This window comes from Olea europaea, chromosome 10 (genome assembly GCF_002742605.1).
Source record: "Olea europaea var. sylvestris chromosome 10, O_europaea_v1, whole genome shotgun sequence".
Classification (NCBI taxonomy): domain Eukaryota; kingdom Viridiplantae; phylum Streptophyta; class Magnoliopsida; order Lamiales; family Oleaceae; genus Olea; species Olea europaea.
Window position 1 is genome coordinate 32,191,258 of NC_036246.1, and position 19,956 is coordinate 32,211,213.

The following is a 19,956-nucleotide window of genomic DNA, read 5'->3' on the forward strand; positions in this document are numbered from 1 at the left end:
AAAAAAGGACTAGCGTGCAACGTATGTGACACAAATTTATAGAAAATGACACTTTTCATCCAACATGGACCTACGTGTACCAATGATCAAAGATTGAGAATCAAATGTCATCAACCATAGATCGAGAAACAAAGCTTCATTTATCAAATGTTGAGGGCAATCTAGTAAAAATTTAGCCTCCATCTAGGAAGAATTTATAAATAATTTAATGAATAATATTTGCGGATACATTGAAATTGGTGATTGAAAATAAAATTTGACCATCTATAAATAATTTATAAATTTTACCAAAAGAATATTTAAGCCCCGTTTGGGAGGGATTTTGAGAATTGATTTTTTGACCGTTAGAAAAAAAGTGGAATCCACCTGTGATAGAAGAAGTCAAAAATTACGGTTGGAATAGTAAAATAATGGTCAAAAAATCAATTTTTTGGGGTAAAAAATCCCTCCCAAACAAGCTATTAATAGTAGCATCTATGTCTCATTGTCAATCATAGTTTTAGTCATAGCACGATGGACATCAAGGAATATTGTGAGGAGCTAATAAAATGTACTACTGGTCCTCTCGTGATCCAAAGCATGAAGAAGACATTTGAGAATCAAAGTGCCTATTTCCAAAAAGTTTGGGGACTTTCCAAGTGCAAATTTCCCCAATTAAAATCAGCACGAAGGGCATTATAGTCATTTCAACCCAACCACAGGAATCAAGTGTTCCTTTTTACCATTCAGTGGCTTAAGATTACACAATCAACAAAATAATAATCATTTTGTCTGAAGTACAGAGTAACCTCATTATTCATTCCTCCCCCTTCAGATCCTTCTCGACACTGTAAATATTTGGAGAGAATTATAGATATACACACACAAACATACATATATATACACCAACTCTAGGTTTTCTTGAAAGTATGGTGTACCCCAAACCATCACATTATTAGCAAGAGAAAAGGGATTGAAATGTGTGTATGGTCTGAACTTGAATCCGATGATCGGGCAGGGTTTTGAAGATCTTGCAATGATATTGCCAAGGTCAGTTTATTGGCTATCATCTCAAGTTTTGTCATAAATTACTGAATTTCGAATTTGCAGTTGCTGTAGAAATACAGATTCAGCATGTTCACATTTTTTGGGGTTGAGCTTAGATTGAGGTGTCATTTGAAGTTATGTTCTTTAAAAAGATCTGAATTAATTTCGATTTTATGTCAATTTGGATTAGTTTGCTCTATTGTTAAAGTTCCATTGTAGACACATTACTGAATTGAGATCTTATTAGACAGTTAAATTTGCTTTCCATGTATACTTTGTGGGATTTTTTGTTGGTTTTTAGTAACTTATTTTGGTTCATAACTTGAATCCAAATTCATCGGTGTAATGCAGGTTGTAGGTGGGATTAGATTTTTGCTTATAAGTAGAATTCGATATATTCCGCATAGAAGAACATATATAAAACAAGCCAAAGAGAAAGCTTGAATGATTTGTGTGTTGTGAAAATGAAATCGGACGTGCATCTGGATTATGCTGAATTCTGTCTGTCACCAAAACGCTTACGGTGAGGATGTCTAGTTGATTACATTGGATGTCGATTTTTCATAAATGGCTGAATATTATATTCTTAGTTATTTATTTCGAGTTCTTTTTGTCTAGATGCGAATTGTTTGTTTCCAGCGATGGAAACACAGAGAAACTGGCATCAGGATTGGTTAAACCATTTGCGGCACATTTGAAGGTAGCAGAGGCACAGGTTGCATCGGCTGCACAGTCTGTTAAACTTGAAGTTGGAAGCTGTAAAAATTCTGAGACATGGTTCACAAAGGGAACACTTGAGAGGTATTGCAATTTGCAACTTGTTATGGAATATATTCATTAACAAATTTCAAGATGACAGTGAATGGTGATTCCTCTGTTAAGGTTTGTGCGATTTGTGAACACACCAGAGATTCTGGAACTGGTCAATAAATTGGATGATGAGATTTCCCAACTAGAAGCAGCCCAAAGAATATATTCACAGGTACTTTTATAAATTCTGATCTTTAGTTCACAAAGTGTCTAAATTTTCATTTTGAAATTATATGCTTGTCACGGTAAGTAGTGAGTGCATGAAATTTGCTAATGTGTATTTCTCCAGTCATTGGTTCTCATAATAAGGTGGGGCGGTAAATTAATGAAGGTTTATCAAGTGCTCCACGTTGTTGCCTTTAATGTTCATTTGGCAGTGTTGTAATTGGAATGTACACTGAATTACTTTCCATCAATTTCAGGGAGCAGGAGATCAACTTTATGATACGGGTCTGTTCTATTTTCCCTATCGATTTAGTTAATCAGTTTCTCTGATTCTTTGTTATCTTGATTTTCCGATCATGCTGACCTAAGAAAATGATGTTACCAATTGAGCTGAGATAATGCCTATCATCTTTCTGAAAACCTGAACACTTCAACAATGAGTCTAACACCAATGTGCGTATATGGTTTACAACCACTGAATATGCTAGAATATCAAACATAAATGTGTGACTTTTGAACTCGGAATTGAAGAAATGAATAACTTTCAAGAATTTTGCTACCTCAATATAGTTGCAAAAGTTTCTTTATTAAGCCTCGAACTCTCAAAACGCTGAAGTGCCAAACTTAGTAGTGCCCATATCCCAGGATTTTGAACAAATATCCAAACGGATTACAGGAGTATTTACACTTCTTTTCAAATTGTTGATGCCAGTTGGGGATTGATTTTTGATGATGTTATTGCAATCCATTTAATTTAACAAAGTCAATTTTACACTAGCTGTGTTTCATTATTACTTGATGTCAAAATTCAGTTGGACTATTTGGTCCACCACAAGGACTTGCTTCCATAAATATATCTGCTAAACAGGAACAGCTTTGAGAGCTCCACCACACCCGGGAGGGTCATGAGTGATCTCACTCCCTACTTTTATAGTCATTTTCATAACGTGGAGAAACTGGCTTTGAAATTCTCGAGTCTCTTCATTTAGGAATACGTGATCAAGTTTTTTTCCTTTAGCTGTTAGTCATCTGAACAGTAATTCTGAATTCTGAATTCTGAATTACGATTACCTATGTGCCTATTTCTAGTCAGGGAGTTCTTATTACTACTCTGACTTGATTATTGAATCTATGCATTACTCTAGGTGAAGCAAGTGCGACTGTTGCTGCTGATGCGACGAAGTACTACCTCTCTCTTTCATTTATCTTATTTCTCATTCTCTGTTGTATTTCAATGCGTAGAGTGTTTATGGCGATCATTTTCTCTTCACATTCTTTTTTGGCTAGTAGTAATTGGTGCTACATTATGTAAATTAACCCGCCTTCCCCCATTGATGATAGGAAGGAACTTCTAAGAGCATTTGATGGACGGATTGATGCAGTTATGCAGAACTTGTCAACGGAATATGCTCGTGCTGCTGCTGCTGGTTTCAACGTTAAAACAGTCTCGGAACTTCAAATGTTTGCAGAAAGGTTTGGCGCGCATCACCTGAAGTAAGAACTCTGAAAATCCTTGTATACTTCATTATCATTGCCCCAGGTCCACCATGCTTTGTGCTGCACTGTGCCCACTTGTTTGTGCATGCTTTTCTTGTGTCTTTCACTTTGGCACATGAATGCACAGATGAAGGTTGCACGGAAACTTCTAAAAAAAACTAGTGTTCTCATAGCGAACACGTTTTAGAAATTGAAACTCATCGAATATAATAGGAAACATTTTAGAATCAAGAAATATTTACGATCTTTTTTAAATATAGCATAAACCCAAACGTGTAACGTCTACGAAGTCTAATTGGACTAATTTCATCATGATACTAGCAATTTTTTCACTATTGTGACCGTCGACTTTTGAAACGTTTAGGGTGTTATTGGATGAAAACCAACATCATTAGTTAAATTTGGTTAAATATCATTTTATCCTCAAGTCAAATAAAGAATAGAGAAAATTAGGATTGGTCACCTCGACCTTTCATGGAATGTGGTTACAGGTTCTTGGCTTTCAAAAGTGAGGTCATAAATTCCTAACTTATTTAAGAGTCCGTTTGGTGCATATTTTTTAGATGAAAATGCATTTTAAACATCATATCGCGGGTCCCCCATTAGAGTGTAGAAGTCAAAAATTGTGTGCTGATGTGACGGAAAAAATGCATTTTTGGCTCCAAAAATGAGGACCAAACAGGGGCTAAATATATTATTGTGGTCCCACATAACCAAAACTGTCAGTGTTTAATTAAAATTGCGCAAAAATTGAAAGAATTTTGTTGGCTGTATTGGGCCTGCACAAGTCACTCACATGCCAACGTGGGTCGACGGGGGATGAGTGATTATTTAAAAAAAAAATTCACTCACCCCATGCATGTGTGAGTGACCTTTACAGGCCCTGTGAAAATAGGATTTGTACTGCCAGTAAAGTCAACTTGAAATGAGAGAAACGTTTAAGTAGTTTGACTATTTTGCCCTCCATATTTAAGTCGCTTGAAATTCTAATGCAATTTTAACTTATATGTTGATAGTTTCGATAACAAAGACATAGATTTTAAAAATTTAAATAAGTTTAGGATTCGAAATGTCTCCATCGAAGATAGGGAGTGTTATGATCACGCCCGTGAAAGGTTGGGATGGGCCAATCCAATTTTTTTAATTAAAGAATAGAGAAATTTACAAAAAAAAAACAGTGCATCTTGGTTTTATTTACAATTTGCAACCATACTTTGAAAATTACATTTTAATACTGTATTTTATTTATTGGTAATAAAAGCATATTATACTGGAAAAAATATAATTATCTACCTTAATTAAAAACAACAGATCACGCTATATATTTTGACTACTATTTGTTTAATTATTTTGTTATTTTTTAAAAATTAATTACTAGAAGCTTATCATTTTTTATTGAATGCATTTTTCTTTGACGAAATTTATCATTTTCATTTCTTTAAACTACAACAAGGAAAATAGAAAATAAATTTAAATGAAAGTCTTAAAAAATAGTAAAAAAACTTCATCTAAAATGTTTCCAACATTATAAAGTGGACAAATGGAATTATTGGCTGACGTCATTTAATATAAGTTATGTTTAATAAATATATTTTTTTTAAAAATTATGTATGATATTATTTATTATTATGCATCTTAAAATGAATTTCTTATTTATTTTAAGTTCAAGTTATAATGTTAAATTGTTTTGCAATTTAACAAATTTTCAAAGATTTATACAATTTTTTTTTTCGTTCTTTAATGTTTACAAGAGCTAAAATATGTAATTCTGTGTGATAAATGAAAATTAAGTCCCTGTTTGATTTAGATGAAAATAAGAATTTTAGTAGATATCGAAAAAACTTAAGTCCCGTTTGGGAGTGATTTTTCACTTAAAAAAAATTGATTTTTTGATCGTTATTTTATTATTTCAACCGTAATTTTTGACTTCTTCTTTCACATGTTGCTCCCACTTTTTTTCTAATAGTCAAACAATCAATTCTCAAAATCACTACTAAACAAGCCTTTAATGTTAAAAAGTTATGAATCTTATTAATATGTGCGCTTAAAATTATTTAAATTGTAATCAATTTTTTAGATGAAACAAATAGAAGCTAATATATATCAAGTTAATATTACATTGAAAATGCTTGAATTAAAATCAACAGAAAATTAATTTATGAAACATAGATGTAAGGGGGAGTTAAATTTTTTGATAGAGAGTAATAGAAATTACAATATTGAAGAATAATAAATGTTATGTAAAGTATTAATGAAAAATGTAGGATGTACTCTGTGATTTTAATTAGGGATGCATTGGTTTGTTTAGTGTCTGTTTGATGCATATTATTTTATTTTATGATTTTCTACATAATGAAATATTCATACAATAAAATATTTTATACGTATATCAAAAAAATTTCCCTATTTTTAAACCACAAATTTTTCTAAAAATCACTAATCAAAATTTTTTTATCTACAATAATGATTGTCGAATAGACTTTTAGTTATTTACATTTTACAATAAATAATTAAATATTTTCATTTATTACTTCAAAATGTTTTGTTACCATTAAGTAAAATTCAGTGTTCAAAACGTAATTTTGTAAAATAGAATATGCAAATTGTAAACACCCCCTAAATGCAGGGGGCGTTTTTGTAATATTTCAATTATATATACAGAAGAAGAAAATTACGAAAAAAGGTGAAAAATAATTACATTCTGAATTCCGCTGGTAATTTTTCAAAACAGCGAATCCTGCGGCAAGTTCATATCGTTGTCGGAGAGGCGGTCCCACCTAATTAACCCATGGAAGTTCCGATCCGACGATTGGGTCGTCCGATCATCATACGGGTCGGACGCTTCAATCGTCGACGATTTGTCCTCCTCACCACCTGCGGAGCCCCTTAAACAGCACGATGGATCCTCCGGATACCAGCAGCAGAAACCCCGCCCGGTCGCCTCCCCGTTACGATGCAGTTTCAGCCGAGGATCCACTGTCGATGCCGTTGCTGCAATTGATGAGAAAGAAGAGAGCACAGCTTCTGATCAGGCTGAGTCAATTCAGGCTTCTCAGTCCACGGCGAGGCGACTCAGCGTGCTGGACCGGATAAGTTTGTTCGAGAACAAGCAGAAGGAGAATTCTTGGAGTGGGGCAAAGCCCGTTGTTGGAAAGTCTGGTGAGCTCCGGAGGCTGTCATCTGACCTATCCTTGGCGCCATCCACTGCAGCGGAGAAGGCAGTGTTGAGGAGATGGAGTGGCGCCGGTGACATAAATGTTACAACAAATGCTGTTATGTCAGAGGCCAATACTGCTACAGGTTTGGGTCTCGGTCCAATTAGTGAAAATGGTTTGAAAGATTCTTCTTTTGACAAGTCAAAAGATACTATTGATTCTAGTAATTCAAATCGTGATTTGGATTCTGGTGAAAGTGATTGTTCGAAAGATCAAACGAATGGGAAGACTCAATCAAGATTGTTTATAGGCAGGCCCAAGGATCAAGAAAATTCAGAAGAGAAGTTCAGGTTTTCGCCTGGCGGAACAAGTGAGGAAGTGATTGGTTCTAGAGATGAAGTGAAATCAAAGGGTTTTCAGAGTGGTGAAGATTTTGGTGGGCAGGCTGAAATCCGAAGTCAAGGTGAAAATTTTGAGTCACGATCAATTTTGCAGGCTCCTCAGAAGACTGTGAGAGACTCTGGGCCAGATGAGGGCGGTACCGGATCAAAGATTAAAGAGGATTTTGCTGCTCTCTACATAGGGATTGAAGCAGAATCAATGGGGGCGCGTAAGGAAATTGAAAAGAAAGAACTTGCCTCATCCAAGAAGTTATCTGTTAGTTTTGCATCAAGAGTCGAAGATTCTGCATCCCAGGGAATGAAGCTCGAGAGGCAAGTTTCAGCACCTGAACAGATCAAGAAGACAGAAGCTTTGAGAGAAACGAGTTCCAGTTATGGAAATAGTCGGACACCATTCTCTGGTAAATTGATGACACAAGCTCAGGAAGGCTTTGATTCATTTAAAACGCCACCTCCAGATCAAAATCAAGTTCAATGGGTAAGGCAGTCAAAAGGAAGTCAGGAACTGAAGGATCTGAAAACGAAAGCCACTGAGCTTGAAAAGCTCTTTGATGAGCATAAACTACGAGGTACTGGAGATCAGTCATATACTTCCCTCAGAGGCAAGTCTGCTAACATTCGGCCTAAACAAGTAGCAGATATAGCTCTCTCTCAATTGTCTGATAATTACCCATCAACTGAATCTGCTAGGAGTCCTAAAAACAAGACTGGATTCATTGCTGCGCCACTTTTGGGAACTGTTGACACTCAGAACTATAGTGATGATTTAAACAAAGACTTCAATGAGCTTAGTGTTTCAGAATGTTCTCGTGGCAAATTCTATGATAGGTATACACAGAAGAGAGATGCAAAACTAAGGGATGAATGGTGTTCCAACAGAGTGGGGAAAGAAGCAAAGTTGAAGGCTATGAAGGATAGCCTTGAGCAGAGTAGAGCTGAGATAAAGGCCAAACTTTCAGAATCTGCAGATAGACATGATTCAATTTCCAGTGCCCGTCGACGCGCTGAGCGACTCAGATCATTTAACATCAATTCAAGTACGATGGACCAGGTAGATTCATATTCTAGAGATATATGCCACTAATGATTGGTAACATTATTTTGTATCCATTTCGTTATTTTAGAGTTTACTGGAATTTGTATTCTTCGATTTTTAACCCACCATGTAAAAGTTCTCTTTCGACAGCAACATTTGGAATTTGGGAACAGTGAAGGAGATGAAAATGCTTTAGAGTTTCTAGAGCAGAAGCGTGCTCGTGATAATATGGTATCAGATGCGACCTCTTGCGTGGATGATGGCAGTAGGAGTGTGCAGGAAAAGAAACTTTTACCCACTAAAAGTATGCGCTATTCTACACCTCGCCAATTAGCAGCTCCTGCTCCAAGGGCTGCTACCAAAGTTTCCAGTATTAATACTGGGAGACGAAGAATGCAACCTGAAAATGCTCTTGCACAATCTGTTCCCAATTTTTCTGACCTTAGAAAAGAAAATACCAAACCTTGTGGTGGAACCAGTAAAATGATTCGTCCACAAGAAAGAAACTCTGCCAGCAGCAAGAGCAGGAGTGAAGAAGCACAAATTGTTGAGGAGGAGAAGTCACGCGATCACATTTGCTGAGAAAAAGCTCCGCAAATCCCGTAGATATCAGGGACATGTCTCCGCTGGACTCCAGTGGTGGTGTAATGGCACCACTAAAATTTGATGAGGAAATTTTGAGCAATGTTCAGACTAGGCCTTTTTCTAAAAATGGGTAACCGCACAGGATTTGCTGCTAGAGCAAGTATTTTAAAGAAAGAACCCCCTTGTCATCTGAGCCTATAATTGATGATGAAAATAATGACCTGAGTCATCTGGGCAAGACGACTTCGTAAACATGGTTAATGATAAAGGAGGGGAAGGGTGTGAGACCATGAACCCTGAAGGTGATAGCAACTTAGACAATGGAGAAGAAAGAATGAACTTGGAATCAGAGAGTTTGTTCAATTCTGTATCAGAAATTGGTGATTCTATTGAGATCAATTTCTCAACTGAAGCAGGCTTTAGGTGCTAAGTTGCCACCTAGTATGCCTTCCAGCTTCCATCCTTTTAAATCTATGCAAGATTGGCCTGGGGGAAGTCCCATGTCATGGCACTCAAGCACTCAAAATCCCTTTTCTCATTCTAATGAGATGTCTGATGTTGACGCTTCAGTGGACTTGCCAGTAGGAAGCCCTGCTTCGTGGAATTCACATTCTTTAAGTCAAATATAGACTGATGCAGCTTGAAGGAGGAAGAAATGGGGAACATCTCAGAAGCCAACACCGACGACATCTTCCTCCAATAATTCACCTTGCAAGGATATGACTAGCGGATTTAAAAGTTTTCTAAATTTTGGTTGGAAAAATCGTGGCTCAGAGAGTTTTGTTGATTGGATCTCTGTAACCACGTTTGAAGGAGACAGTGATACAGAAGATGGATGGGATCCTGCCAATTGGCCATCAGAAGATCTGAGGAAGTCGAGAATGAGATTTTCTCAAGCACAACCTTCTGATGATAGCTTCAATGAACGTGAGTTTTCCAAGGAACAGGGTGAATTATGATATTTCATTATCTAATAACTTTTTCTGTTTGTTTACTAGATCAGTTATTTTTGGCACCTAGTTTTTATTATTTTTGTCCTATTTGAGTTTAATTTATAGTAACATCATGTGATAAATTATATGTAATTTCAACAATAGCACTTTGGTTTTGCAAATTTTGGACCCAATAGTTATATGCCTCTAGTTCTGGAATACAATGGTCAACTCCCTTTCGACATTGTGTTCTGAAAACGGGCTCCGGAAATGTGACTAGTATTTATGTTCTGGGTTTTATGGCGCAATATTGTTGGAACAATTATTTGAAAGGCATGCCTAAACATGTGAAGCATAGGATGAATATTATTTGTCGCTCTTTTTCTTGATGATCTACTGTTCATTTTTCACAAACTCACAGTTTGTTTGTTTTTTTTTTCCCTCTCCTTTACAATTTCGGTATGATGGTCCCCCATCCCCCAAAAAAAAAAAATAAAAATAAAAAATTCTCCCTCTTCCCGATATTTAAGTGAAATTGCAAAATGATTACAACTGACTGAATCCACAGTTCTTATTGGCATGTAACGATGCTAGATTGAGAGTAGGTTTGGTCAGTAGTTTCTGTGGCTTAGCTTTGTTTTGATGTATTATTCATCTCCAATTCTTTCAGTCTTGACTTTTTTATATTTTTCTTTAATATTCAATTGATTTAGACATGCCCTTTTCTTCTTACAGTTGAATCTTCACACAATTCTATCCCAGCACCTCCGACTAATTTCAAGCGGGAGGATCAGATGTCTGGAAGCTCAATTAAAAGTTATTATTTACAAATTTACATATATTTTCTAATCAGCAACTTGGTAAATGGTATGACCTGGAAATACACACATCACTGCACATTACATTGGGTGCTTTGGTGTTGTTGCTCGAATAAAATATATATAGAGGTTAATGAGCTTTCTTTGATCCACTGGCCATCAGACTGATAGCTCTTGCTTTTGATTGGCACTCACTCCTATTTTTGCTCATAAAGCCTATATTATCATTCTGACCCAAATTTCGAGCAAATCAATCTAGTTAAGTTGAGGAGACAAAGTGAAATGACACCCAACGTAAAAAATATCTGTAAACTTGGGAAAGTCTATTGTTTAGGGGGAAAATGACAAGAAGATATTGGAACATCAATTTGGAAGAGATGATGGAGATGTCTCTTGTTTAAGAATTAACTTTTCCTCCCTTGAGTTCTATATTGAGGATAAATGTTTTTAATTTATGAATAGATAAAAATGAGTGGCGAATAAGTAGATATTACTTGTAGGTCTATTGGAATGTGAGGTTGAATTCATTTATAAATGAATTGTAAATTTGCCGTTCGGAGGCTTAGTGATATGTAAGGCGAGTACTATAAAGAAATTCTACTTTTGATGTTGAAGCTGGACTAAATAAATGGATTAGTTTGCAGCTCCTTTTATTCTAAATATATAGGAATGTGAAATATATCTCTGTTTTAGCAACAACACAAATCTTCTATGATTTCTTTGTATGTAGTTTCCTGAAAGAAGATTTAACAAATAACAACGTTCTTGGTTTCTTATACCTCATCCTGGTTTTACAGCTCCAAGGTCGTTTTTCTCATTATCACCATTCTGGAACAAGGGAAGTGAATCAAAGCCTAGATAATTCTTTCCAGGAGAAAGGCTGTCCAGTGCACAAATGCAAAATGCTTGGGATTGCCTGTATCACTGAGGATATAGATTATTATAAATACAGTAGCAAATAATGGAAGTAGGCAGTAACTACAATTAAGATAATTTACGATTCTAAGTCTAGCTTCATGGATTTCAGTGGCCTTCTGCGGGATTTAGTTAATTCTTGCATTTTTTATACAAAAATATTATGATGTATATTGTATAGAGCAGACAATTCCAATTAGCATTCATTTTTGCAATTTCCTTTTGAGTTAGATTTGTACGAGAACTCATTGGATTCAAATATCGACAAGCTTAAAGAAGAATTAATGTGATTGTGACAGTATAATAGCTTGTGGAACTGAGTAGCTATGCAGCATTTGTTTCATTCTTTCTAGTCTTATAAACAAAGGCCAACATGATATGGTCCAGATATTCAGAGAGTTACAAATAAGAACAATTTCATTTTTTTTTTTGGCCCATGTTAGTCTATACTAACATGTCTTGTGATGCTCGGACTCGGCATTTTGGCAGGAGGTCGTTCTATATTATATTTCTTGCATGTTTTCATTTTTTGGGGTTTAGGTAGAGGTGACAATTGGATTGAGCGGCTCATTAGCTTGTCCTCTCAACTTGTCTGAGCTTGGCCCATGGGCTATTTGGGCTCGTCGAGTGGCTCATGGAAAATGAGACTGAACTGACACATTTGTTGTAAACGTGACCGTTCAAAAAATAAATAAATAAATAAATAAAAATTGTGTGTGTGTGTGGGGGGGGGGGGGGGGCAGCTAGGTGATTCCTTTGTTGATCTGATAGTGTGATGTATCTGACCAAGAATGCTGCTGACTGTTTTTTATTTATACTTGGGAGCATTTGAATGCTGCTGAGTGGTATTTACTTGAATTTTAAGATGCAATAATTAAAATTTTACTAGAAAGAAATAACGAATAAAATCATATACGTTTTTTTGTCTTACGGCCATACAGAAGCTACAGAGCGATGATGCTAAACATGCTTTAAATTAATGGGAAAAAGTAACTTATTTTTTGCATATGTTTGGTTGTCTTATTGAATCGTAATTTGTTTCTAGAGGAGAAGACTTATGAAGTATGAACAAAGGAACAGCCACAAAGTACTGCTCATGTTCTTGAATTCTTTAAAGCAAACAAGAAACTCAGCCAATTTGCCGGCTAGCTCTTTGCTAATACACAGCCGGCCTGCCAATGTTAAGTTGTTTTATTACATGGAAGTTAGAAAGGAACACGAATGTGTCCAAATTTAAACAATCAAATATTACAGAAGACAGACTGGAAGCTGGCAAATCGATGAATGCAAAGACTTTGATGGTAAAAACTAAGTTTTGATGCTGTGTTAGAGCATCAAAACTGTCGGAAGCATGCGAATATCCCGAGTCTTCCCTACTTTGCTTCATAGGACAGCTAGTTAGCTAATATATGCTTGTGCTCTCTCAATCCCTCTCTCTTATCTGTCTGAGGGTGTCGACTGGTCCGTCATGGATCGACATTCATTTGAGATCGAGAATTCCTCGTCTCACCGACGACGCTATCGATCTCAGGCTAAGTCTCAGCATCAGTTCACCTCATTTTCAAGTTCCAGCTCTTACCAGTTCTCTCAATATCAGACTCCTCGTAGAAGGCGGAACCTCACTCCATCCACCCCGTTTGCCTCTGATTATGACAGGTCATGGCAAGGCGAGCTCTCGTGGCAGTTTGAACCAACCGGATGGCAAGAAAACCGTAACCTTGGGGCTGTACTTAGTCCATTTACAGCCAGTGCTGCTACTCCAGCTAGTACCATTAGCAGAATTTTTAGGAGATCAGCTAATGATTATTATCTTTCGCGTACTTATGGTGGTTTCCATAGCATTTCTAATCCATACTATGATACTTCTCACTCGGGGTATCATCCGGTCCCTTTGGGGAGACTTCAGCTCCAGAGTTACGTTGCCTCTGACAACGAGAATTCAATTTTCGAGAGGAGTTACACTTATGGTGAACATCCAGCAAAATCTGGTAAATTTCCGGTCATGGCAAGTATCAACGAAGGGAATGCTGGAAATCATGGTATTGCAGCTGAAAAAGATGAGCTTAGTATGACCGATTATGATGACATCAGTCGTCAAAGGCGCTTGATAGAGACTTACCGCGACTGCCAGCAGTATCAGGACCCGCGATGGTTTTCTGTATCGCGTGCTTATATCAAAGATAAAATTAAGGATGATCATGGAGGGCTCTCAAATTATCAGGAAATGTCACCACATAGTTATATTGATAACAGTCAACAGAATCACAGCCAAAATATTGGCACTTACAGGCAGTCCCCTAATTGTTTACATAATGTTAATGACGAATATGGCGACTTAAGTCTGAAGTCAGCTTTAACTGAAGAGGATGATGATGAAGATGATGCCGTAACCCCTCGATCAGTTGGGCTATTCGGCTTGTTCAAGTATTCAACCATGTTCGATTTAGTTCTAGTGTTATTGGGTTGTTTGGGAGCATTGATCAATGGGGGATCTCTTCCGTGGTATTCTTATCTTTTTGGCAATTTTGTTAATCACCTTGCCCAAGGAAAAAACAATGACAAACATCAGATGATGAAGGAAGTGGACAAGGTAATATAACTTTTCATATATAGCTGATCCTATAAATTCAAATTTACTATTATTTAATACTGTTTGCGATAGTGCAACCACATGATCAAGATGTCATTTGAGGAAATAATGATGCAATTCTGAGATGTTTAATGTAATACAGATATGCTTGCTTATGACTGGATTGGCAGCAGTTGTAGCGGTGGGAGCTTACTTGGGTAATGGACCTTTTTTTTTCATTTTATCTGATTTTGATATGAGGTTTAATGATGAAAATATTATTTTTTATTTCTGACCGCAGAGATTACTTGCTGGAGAATGGTGGGGGAAAGATCGGCTCATAGAATAAGAACAGCATACCTGAGAGCAGTTCTTCGACAAGACATAGGATTTTTCGACACTGAGATTAGTACCAGTGATATCATGCATGGAATCTCCAGTGATGTCGCACAAATCCAGGAAGTGATGGGGGAGAAGGTTGATCAAACTGACATTTTTCGTGTATTTCTTTGTGTAATGGAGAACTTATGCATGAAGTTTTCGCATAGTAATTTGAACATTTTGTTACAATACAGATTGCACATTTTGTTCATCACATATTCACCTTCATCTGCGGTTACATCGTTGGTTTCTTGAGATCTTGGAAGGTTTCTCTGGCAGTTTTTGCCGTCACCCCATTAACGATGTTCTGTGGCATTGCTTATAAGGGTATCTATGGCGGCCTAACTGCAAAAGAAGAGGTGAGACAAATCGAGTATAGGGTAACAATGCCTAATTACTGTGAGACTCCCTATTCTTTGTTATTAATTTATTACTGAACTTATTCCGTTTCTTTTTCTGAAGAACTCTTACAGGAAAGCTGGTAGCATTGCAGAGCAAGCCATAAGTTCTATACGAACTGTATTTTCCTTTGTAGCTGAGGATAACTTGGCTACAAAATATTCCGATTTGCTTGAGAGATCAGTGCCATTAGGGGCAAAAATTGGGTTTGCCAAAGGTGCAGGAATAGGGATAATTTATTTGGTTACTTATTCAACATGGGCGTTGGCTTTCTGGTATGGCTCAATTTTAGTGGCAAAGGGAAAACTCAAGGGAGGTGATGCCATTGCATGTTTCTTCGGTGTCAATGTTGGCGGCAGGTATAGCAAGCAAGGATCTTTGTTTTCAGTTCATATTAATTGCCTCATGAAGTAATAAGAATCTGATTAACATCTCTAATTTCTGAAGGGGATTGGCAATGTCACTATCGTACTTCGCACAGTTTGCGCAAGGAACTGTAGCAGCTAGTAGAGTGTTTGAAGTTATTGACAGGATTCCACTAATTGATCCTTACAGTCCTGAGGGAAGGAAGCCATCTAGTGCGCAAGGAAAAATTGAGTTCAAAGGCATTTCTTTTGCTTATCCATCTCGTCCAACTGTCCCAATTCTCCAATCTCTTAACTTAGTGATCCCCTCTTCAAAGACTCTAGCACTGGTTGGTATTAGTGGGGGTGGGAAGTCGACGATATTTGCGCTTATAGAGAGGTTCTATGATCCAATCCAGGGTACATTCATGAACTTCATTATTACGAATCACTAAAGCTACCTGATTATGAAGTATTACTAATATTCGTGTCATTTTGGCAGGTTACATCACCTTGGATGGTCATGATTTAAGGACATTGCAAGTTAAATGGCTAAGAGATCAGATAGGTATGGTTGGTCAGGAACCTGCCCTTTTTGGAACAACCATACTAGAAAATATTACGATGGGAAAGGAGCGTGCCACCAAGAAAGAGGCTGTTAAAGCTTGCATGGCGGCTAATGCTCACAATTTCATCTGTGGCCTTCCACAAGGCTATGATACTGAGGTTGATATGTGGAATTTTTCTTAGTCAATTAGTCTTGAGAATAATTTTTACCACATGCATATGAAAGTAGATCCCCTTACATCGTTACATTTTCATTTGCAGGTTGGGGATCGTGGAACACAAGTCTCTGGTGGTCAAAAACAGCGTATTGCACTTGCTCGTGCTATGATAAAAGACCCTACAATTCTTCTCTTAGATGAGGCCACAAGTGCCTTGGATCCAGAATCCGAAAGTGTGGTTCAAAAGGCCATTGATAAGATATCTGTAGGCAGAACTACCATTGTAATTGCTCACAAGCTGGCTACAGTCCGCAACGCTGATGCAATTGTTGTGCTCGACCGTGGTTCTGTTGTTGAGATAGGTAACCATCAGCAGCTGATGGAAAAAGCTGGATCCTATTTTAATCTTGTCAAGATGGCTTCAGAAGCACAACCTGTATTGAAGGAAAATGAAGTTCCAGCCCATTTGGATTCTACCCAGAATGAAAAATCTATGTATGATATATCAAGGACAAAGGATGTGTATGAAATATCAAGATCCAACTACCTGAAGTCAATTCAAGAAAACCAAGTACAGGAGAAAGAAGAAGAGAAACTGGAGTTGAGAAAATACCGACTTATAGATATTTGGAACCTGCAGAGACCTGAAATTATCATGCTGCTAGTGGGGTTGCTCATGGGTATGCTTGCAGGTGCAATTCTCTCCACATTTCCCTTGATTCTCGGCCAAGCGCTTAAAGTCTACTTTCTTCCCAACATGGATAAGTTGAAGAAGGAAGTTAGATACCTTTGCTATATACTGATTGGGCTAGGATTTGGTTGTATAATCTCCATGACACTCCAGCAAGGCTTTTGTGGTTGGGCTGGTACAAGGCTCACTAGACGAGTAAGGGATTTTCTGCTTCGAGCTATATTAAGACAAGAACCCGGTTGGTTTGATTTCAGTGAGAATTCCACAGGGGTACTCGTGTCTAAGCTTTCAATAGATTGTGTCAGTTTCCGGTCCGTTCTTGGTGATCGTTTTTCAGTCCTGCTAATGGGCTTAAGTGCAGCAGCTGTTGGCCTTGGTGTGTCATTTTATCTTGAGTGGAGATTAGCTTTGTTGGCTACTGCTCTCACCCCATTCACACTGGGTGCTAGTTATTTCAATCTAATCATCAATGTAGGGCCAAAATTAGATAACGGTGCATATGCCAGGGCTAGCAATATTGCTGCTGGTGCTGTGTCAAATGTAAGAACAGTGACCACATTTGGAACACAAGAACGCATAGTTCAATCTTTCAATCAAGCTTTATCTGAGCCTAAAAGATTGTCCATCAAAAGATCACAAATTCTTGGATTAGCTCTCGGCATTTCTCAAGGTGTCATGTATGGAGCTTACACCCTAACTCTTTATTTTGGTGCTTGCCTTGTAAAAAAAGGGTATACAGACTTTGGAAATGTATATAAGATTTTCTTGATACTTGTCCTTAGCTCATTTTCTGTTGGACAACTTGCTGGGCTTGCTCCAGATACTTCCATGGCTTCAACTGTAATACCATCTGTTTTCAGTATCCTTAATCGTAAGCCTCTAATAGACGGTGATAGCCAGAAAGGTAAGAAGATTGGAAACTCAAAGCCATTTGACGTGGACTTCAAGATGGTGACATTTGCATACCCATCTAGGCCAGAAATAATTGTGTTAAGGGACTTCAATATCAAGATAAAAGGGGGAACAATGGTGGCTTTTGTGGGGGGAAGTGGATCGGGAAAGTCAACAGTGATATGGATGATACAGAGGTTCTATGATCCAATTAGGGGAAAGGTACTATTGAGTGGGGTCGATTTGAGGGAGCTTAATTTGAAATGGTTGAGAAAGCAAACAGCTTTAGTGGGTCAAGAGCCGGCGCTATTTGCTGGGAGCATAAGAGAGAACATTGCATTTGGGAATCCTGATGCTTCATGGGTTGAGATCGAAACTGCTGCAAAAGAAGCTTATGTTCATAAGTTCATTTCCAGCCTTCCTCAAGGCTATGAAACAGAGGTAAGTTCAAATTCACAAAGAAAACCGTTTTTGCTAATGTTTGCTTAGGGCAGTATAAATATCAAGTGCAATAGGTATGCTGTGATCTGACAGGATTGGGCATTTTCATCTTTAATACTGTCCAATATTGTACAATCCAATTACCATACAAGCATTGGATGCATATTAGCACTAACGATGTAATTACAATGTTGTCATTTTGCCAGGTAGGTGAGAGTGGGGTTCAGTTATCAGGTGGGCAGAAGCAGAGAATTGCTATAGCAAGGGCTATGCTAAAGAAATCAAAAATTCTATTACTAGATGAAGCTAGCAGTGCACTTGACTTGGAATCGGAGAAACATGTCCAAAATGCTCTCAAGAAGCTATCTAAGCAGGCCACCACCATCGTGGTGGCACATCGACTGTCAACAATTAGAGATGCTGATTATATTGCTGTTTTGAATGATGGCTCAGTAGCAGAATATGGAAACCACGACGAGTTAATGGCTTCCCACCTTGATGGAATCTATGCTAACCTGGTTCGAGTAGAAACAGAAGCAAATGCATTGTCCTGAACTTCTTATGCGGTCCAAAATCTAGTCATGAAACAGTTTTCTTGTATTCATGAAGTCGAGTTCTGAGTGATCTGTAATTCAATGGTGAATCGAAATTCAGAATAAAGTTCTTGATGAATAATTTTTTCACACTTCATTAAATTTTGTATACAAGTGATGAGACAATTATCTGTAATTGATTTATGTGTGGCATTAAAAGAATCAGTAGCAGAACTTCTTATGTCATATAAATAAGTTATCAAAGTCTAAAATGAATTCTGTAACCAATGGCATTTCTTAAACCATCAGAAGTATAGTATTTTAAAGTTCAAGTACATCCCATTACAAGTAATTAGCAAAGTGCCTGCCAAATTACCTGCTCAACTATATCAATGGCTTGATCAATGCAAGTCATACTTCCATTACAACAGGAGAGGGCTGAAGATGGAGAGGCCGGGCACACGCTGAATTCTCAGATCAGAAATATACTCCAAGCGTGTCCTGCTTCTCCAGCTTCACTTACCCCCATTCCTTCCAAATTTCATATCGACTACTTGTTTTGTGTTTCATAAGCACTTTGGACGTCTACCCCCTTACAATTCCGTTTTAAAAGTGAGTTTTACCACAAAATATGAGTAGCGCATTTAATCTTGAGAGTTGGGAAGTCTGGTGTTCAGTAGTTAATCTTTAGAGTTTTCTTAAAAACTCAACCATTATTTTTTTGTTTTAAGCAAATTCAAATGTAGTTTGGCTTACTTTAGTAATTGTTGGAAGTTTGGCTGCCAAAAAAGAAGTGAATTAAAAATTTAGGGAGTCAAACTCAATTTTGAGGTCTACCAGTAGTCAATATTAAGGCAGGAAGACAGGCCACCTACCACAATAATAATGTGCTGTTGAGGACATATAATTAAAGAGGGAGAGGGTGATAAGGTTAAGAAATATTGGTTTCCGATTTCCCAAATTTAACGAGTTTTATATTGTCACTCAAATTTGTCCAATTTATTTCACTGAAAAGTTCAAATATAATTCAAATAGTGGCCTAATCCCACTGGCGCTGGCACCTGAATGCTGGGAATTTTTTTATTATTTTTTTACAATTTAACAAAAAACAATATAAAAGTTAAAACTTCAATTAATGCTAATTTTCTTTTATTTTAAGAAGATAGAGAACACCTAGATAAAATTCATAGAATACATTAGATATTAATTTAGACTTAATGCCTATTTCTTAGATATTAATCTCACATATATCAAAAAACTTTGCTATACCATATAAGTAGTAATCCATAAAAATGATAAAATCCATTGAAGCCGCTTTTAGGTCGAAAAATAATATTATATGGTATCAGTGGTACTAGGACACAAGTCTAGATAGTGCTATGAGATAGTTTCAACGAAATGTTGAACTAAGTGACTCATTTAATTATACTTATCATTTAATGTCACATTAGTGTCACATAACTGGTATTTAATAGTAGTTGTGCTATAACACTAGTATATGTGGTGCTATTTGATAAATTCAATAAGGTAAACTTTAGTAACTCATTTAATTGTACTTATTATTTAATGCCACATTAATACAACATAGATTGGTGTTTTAATATTAGTGGTGTTAAATAGTATTGCCTCTTGAAGAATAGTG

At 36.9% G+C, this 19,956-nt stretch overlaps 2 protein-coding genes and 1 pseudogene across 2 annotated transcripts; all 3 read left to right on the forward strand.

The window, feature by feature from the left end:
* The first annotated feature begins 750 nt into the window (after positions 1–750).
* Positions 751–9,996, forward strand: LOC111401863. Its single transcript, XM_023029819.1, has 9 exons — positions 751–1,029; positions 1,378–1,549; positions 1,645–1,827; positions 1,909–2,008; positions 2,259–2,286; positions 3,147–3,183; positions 3,343–3,495; positions 6,230–8,105; positions 8,241–9,996. Exons 2-9 carry the CDS (start codon positions 1,491–1,493, stop codon positions 8,670–8,672), a joined length of 2,868 nt encoding a protein of 955 aa, XP_022885587.1. The 5' UTR covers positions 751–1,029; positions 1,378–1,490; the 3' UTR covers positions 8,673–9,996.
* On the forward strand, positions 8,898–11,656 carry LOC111401864 (annotated as a pseudogene).
* A 514-nt stretch (positions 11,657–12,170) lies between these two features.
* On the forward strand, positions 12,171–18,456 carry LOC111401865 (ABC transporter B family member 19-like). Its single transcript, XM_023029820.1, has 9 exons — positions 12,171–13,930; positions 14,073–14,127; positions 14,211–14,386; positions 14,485–14,649; positions 14,753–15,048; positions 15,137–15,453; positions 15,536–15,759; positions 15,862–17,781; positions 17,988–18,456. Exons 1-9 carry the CDS (start codon positions 12,809–12,811, stop codon positions 18,333–18,335), a joined length of 4,623 nt encoding a protein of 1,540 aa, XP_022885588.1. The 5' UTR covers positions 12,171–12,808; the 3' UTR covers positions 18,336–18,456.
* The last annotated feature ends 1,500 nt before the right edge of the window (positions 18,457–19,956 follow it).

Excerpts from the sequence above, each read along its gene's own strand:
- LOC111401863 (XM_023029819.1), top strand. The coding sequence starts at position 1,491 with ATGAAATCGGACGTGCATCTGGATTATGCTGAATTCTGTCTGTCACCA. Across the intron at positions 1,550-1,644 it reads CTGTCACCAAAACGCTTACG|ATGCGAATTGTTTGTTTCCA; the intron begins GTGAGGATGTCT and ends CTTTTTGTCTAG. Across the intron at positions 2,287-3,146 it reads AGATCAACTTTATGATACGG|GTGAAGCAAGTGCGACTGTT; the intron begins GTCTGTTCTATT and ends GCATTACTCTAG.
- LOC111401865 (XM_023029820.1), top strand. The coding sequence starts at position 12,809 with ATGGATCGACATTCATTTGAGATCGAGAATTCCTCGTCTCACCGACGA. Across the intron at positions 13,931-14,072 it reads TGATGAAGGAAGTGGACAAG|ATATGCTTGCTTATGACTGG; the intron begins GTAATATAACTT and ends AATGTAATACAG. Across the intron at positions 14,387-14,484 it reads AGGAAGTGATGGGGGAGAAG|ATTGCACATTTTGTTCATCA; the intron begins GTTGATCAAACT and ends GTTACAATACAG.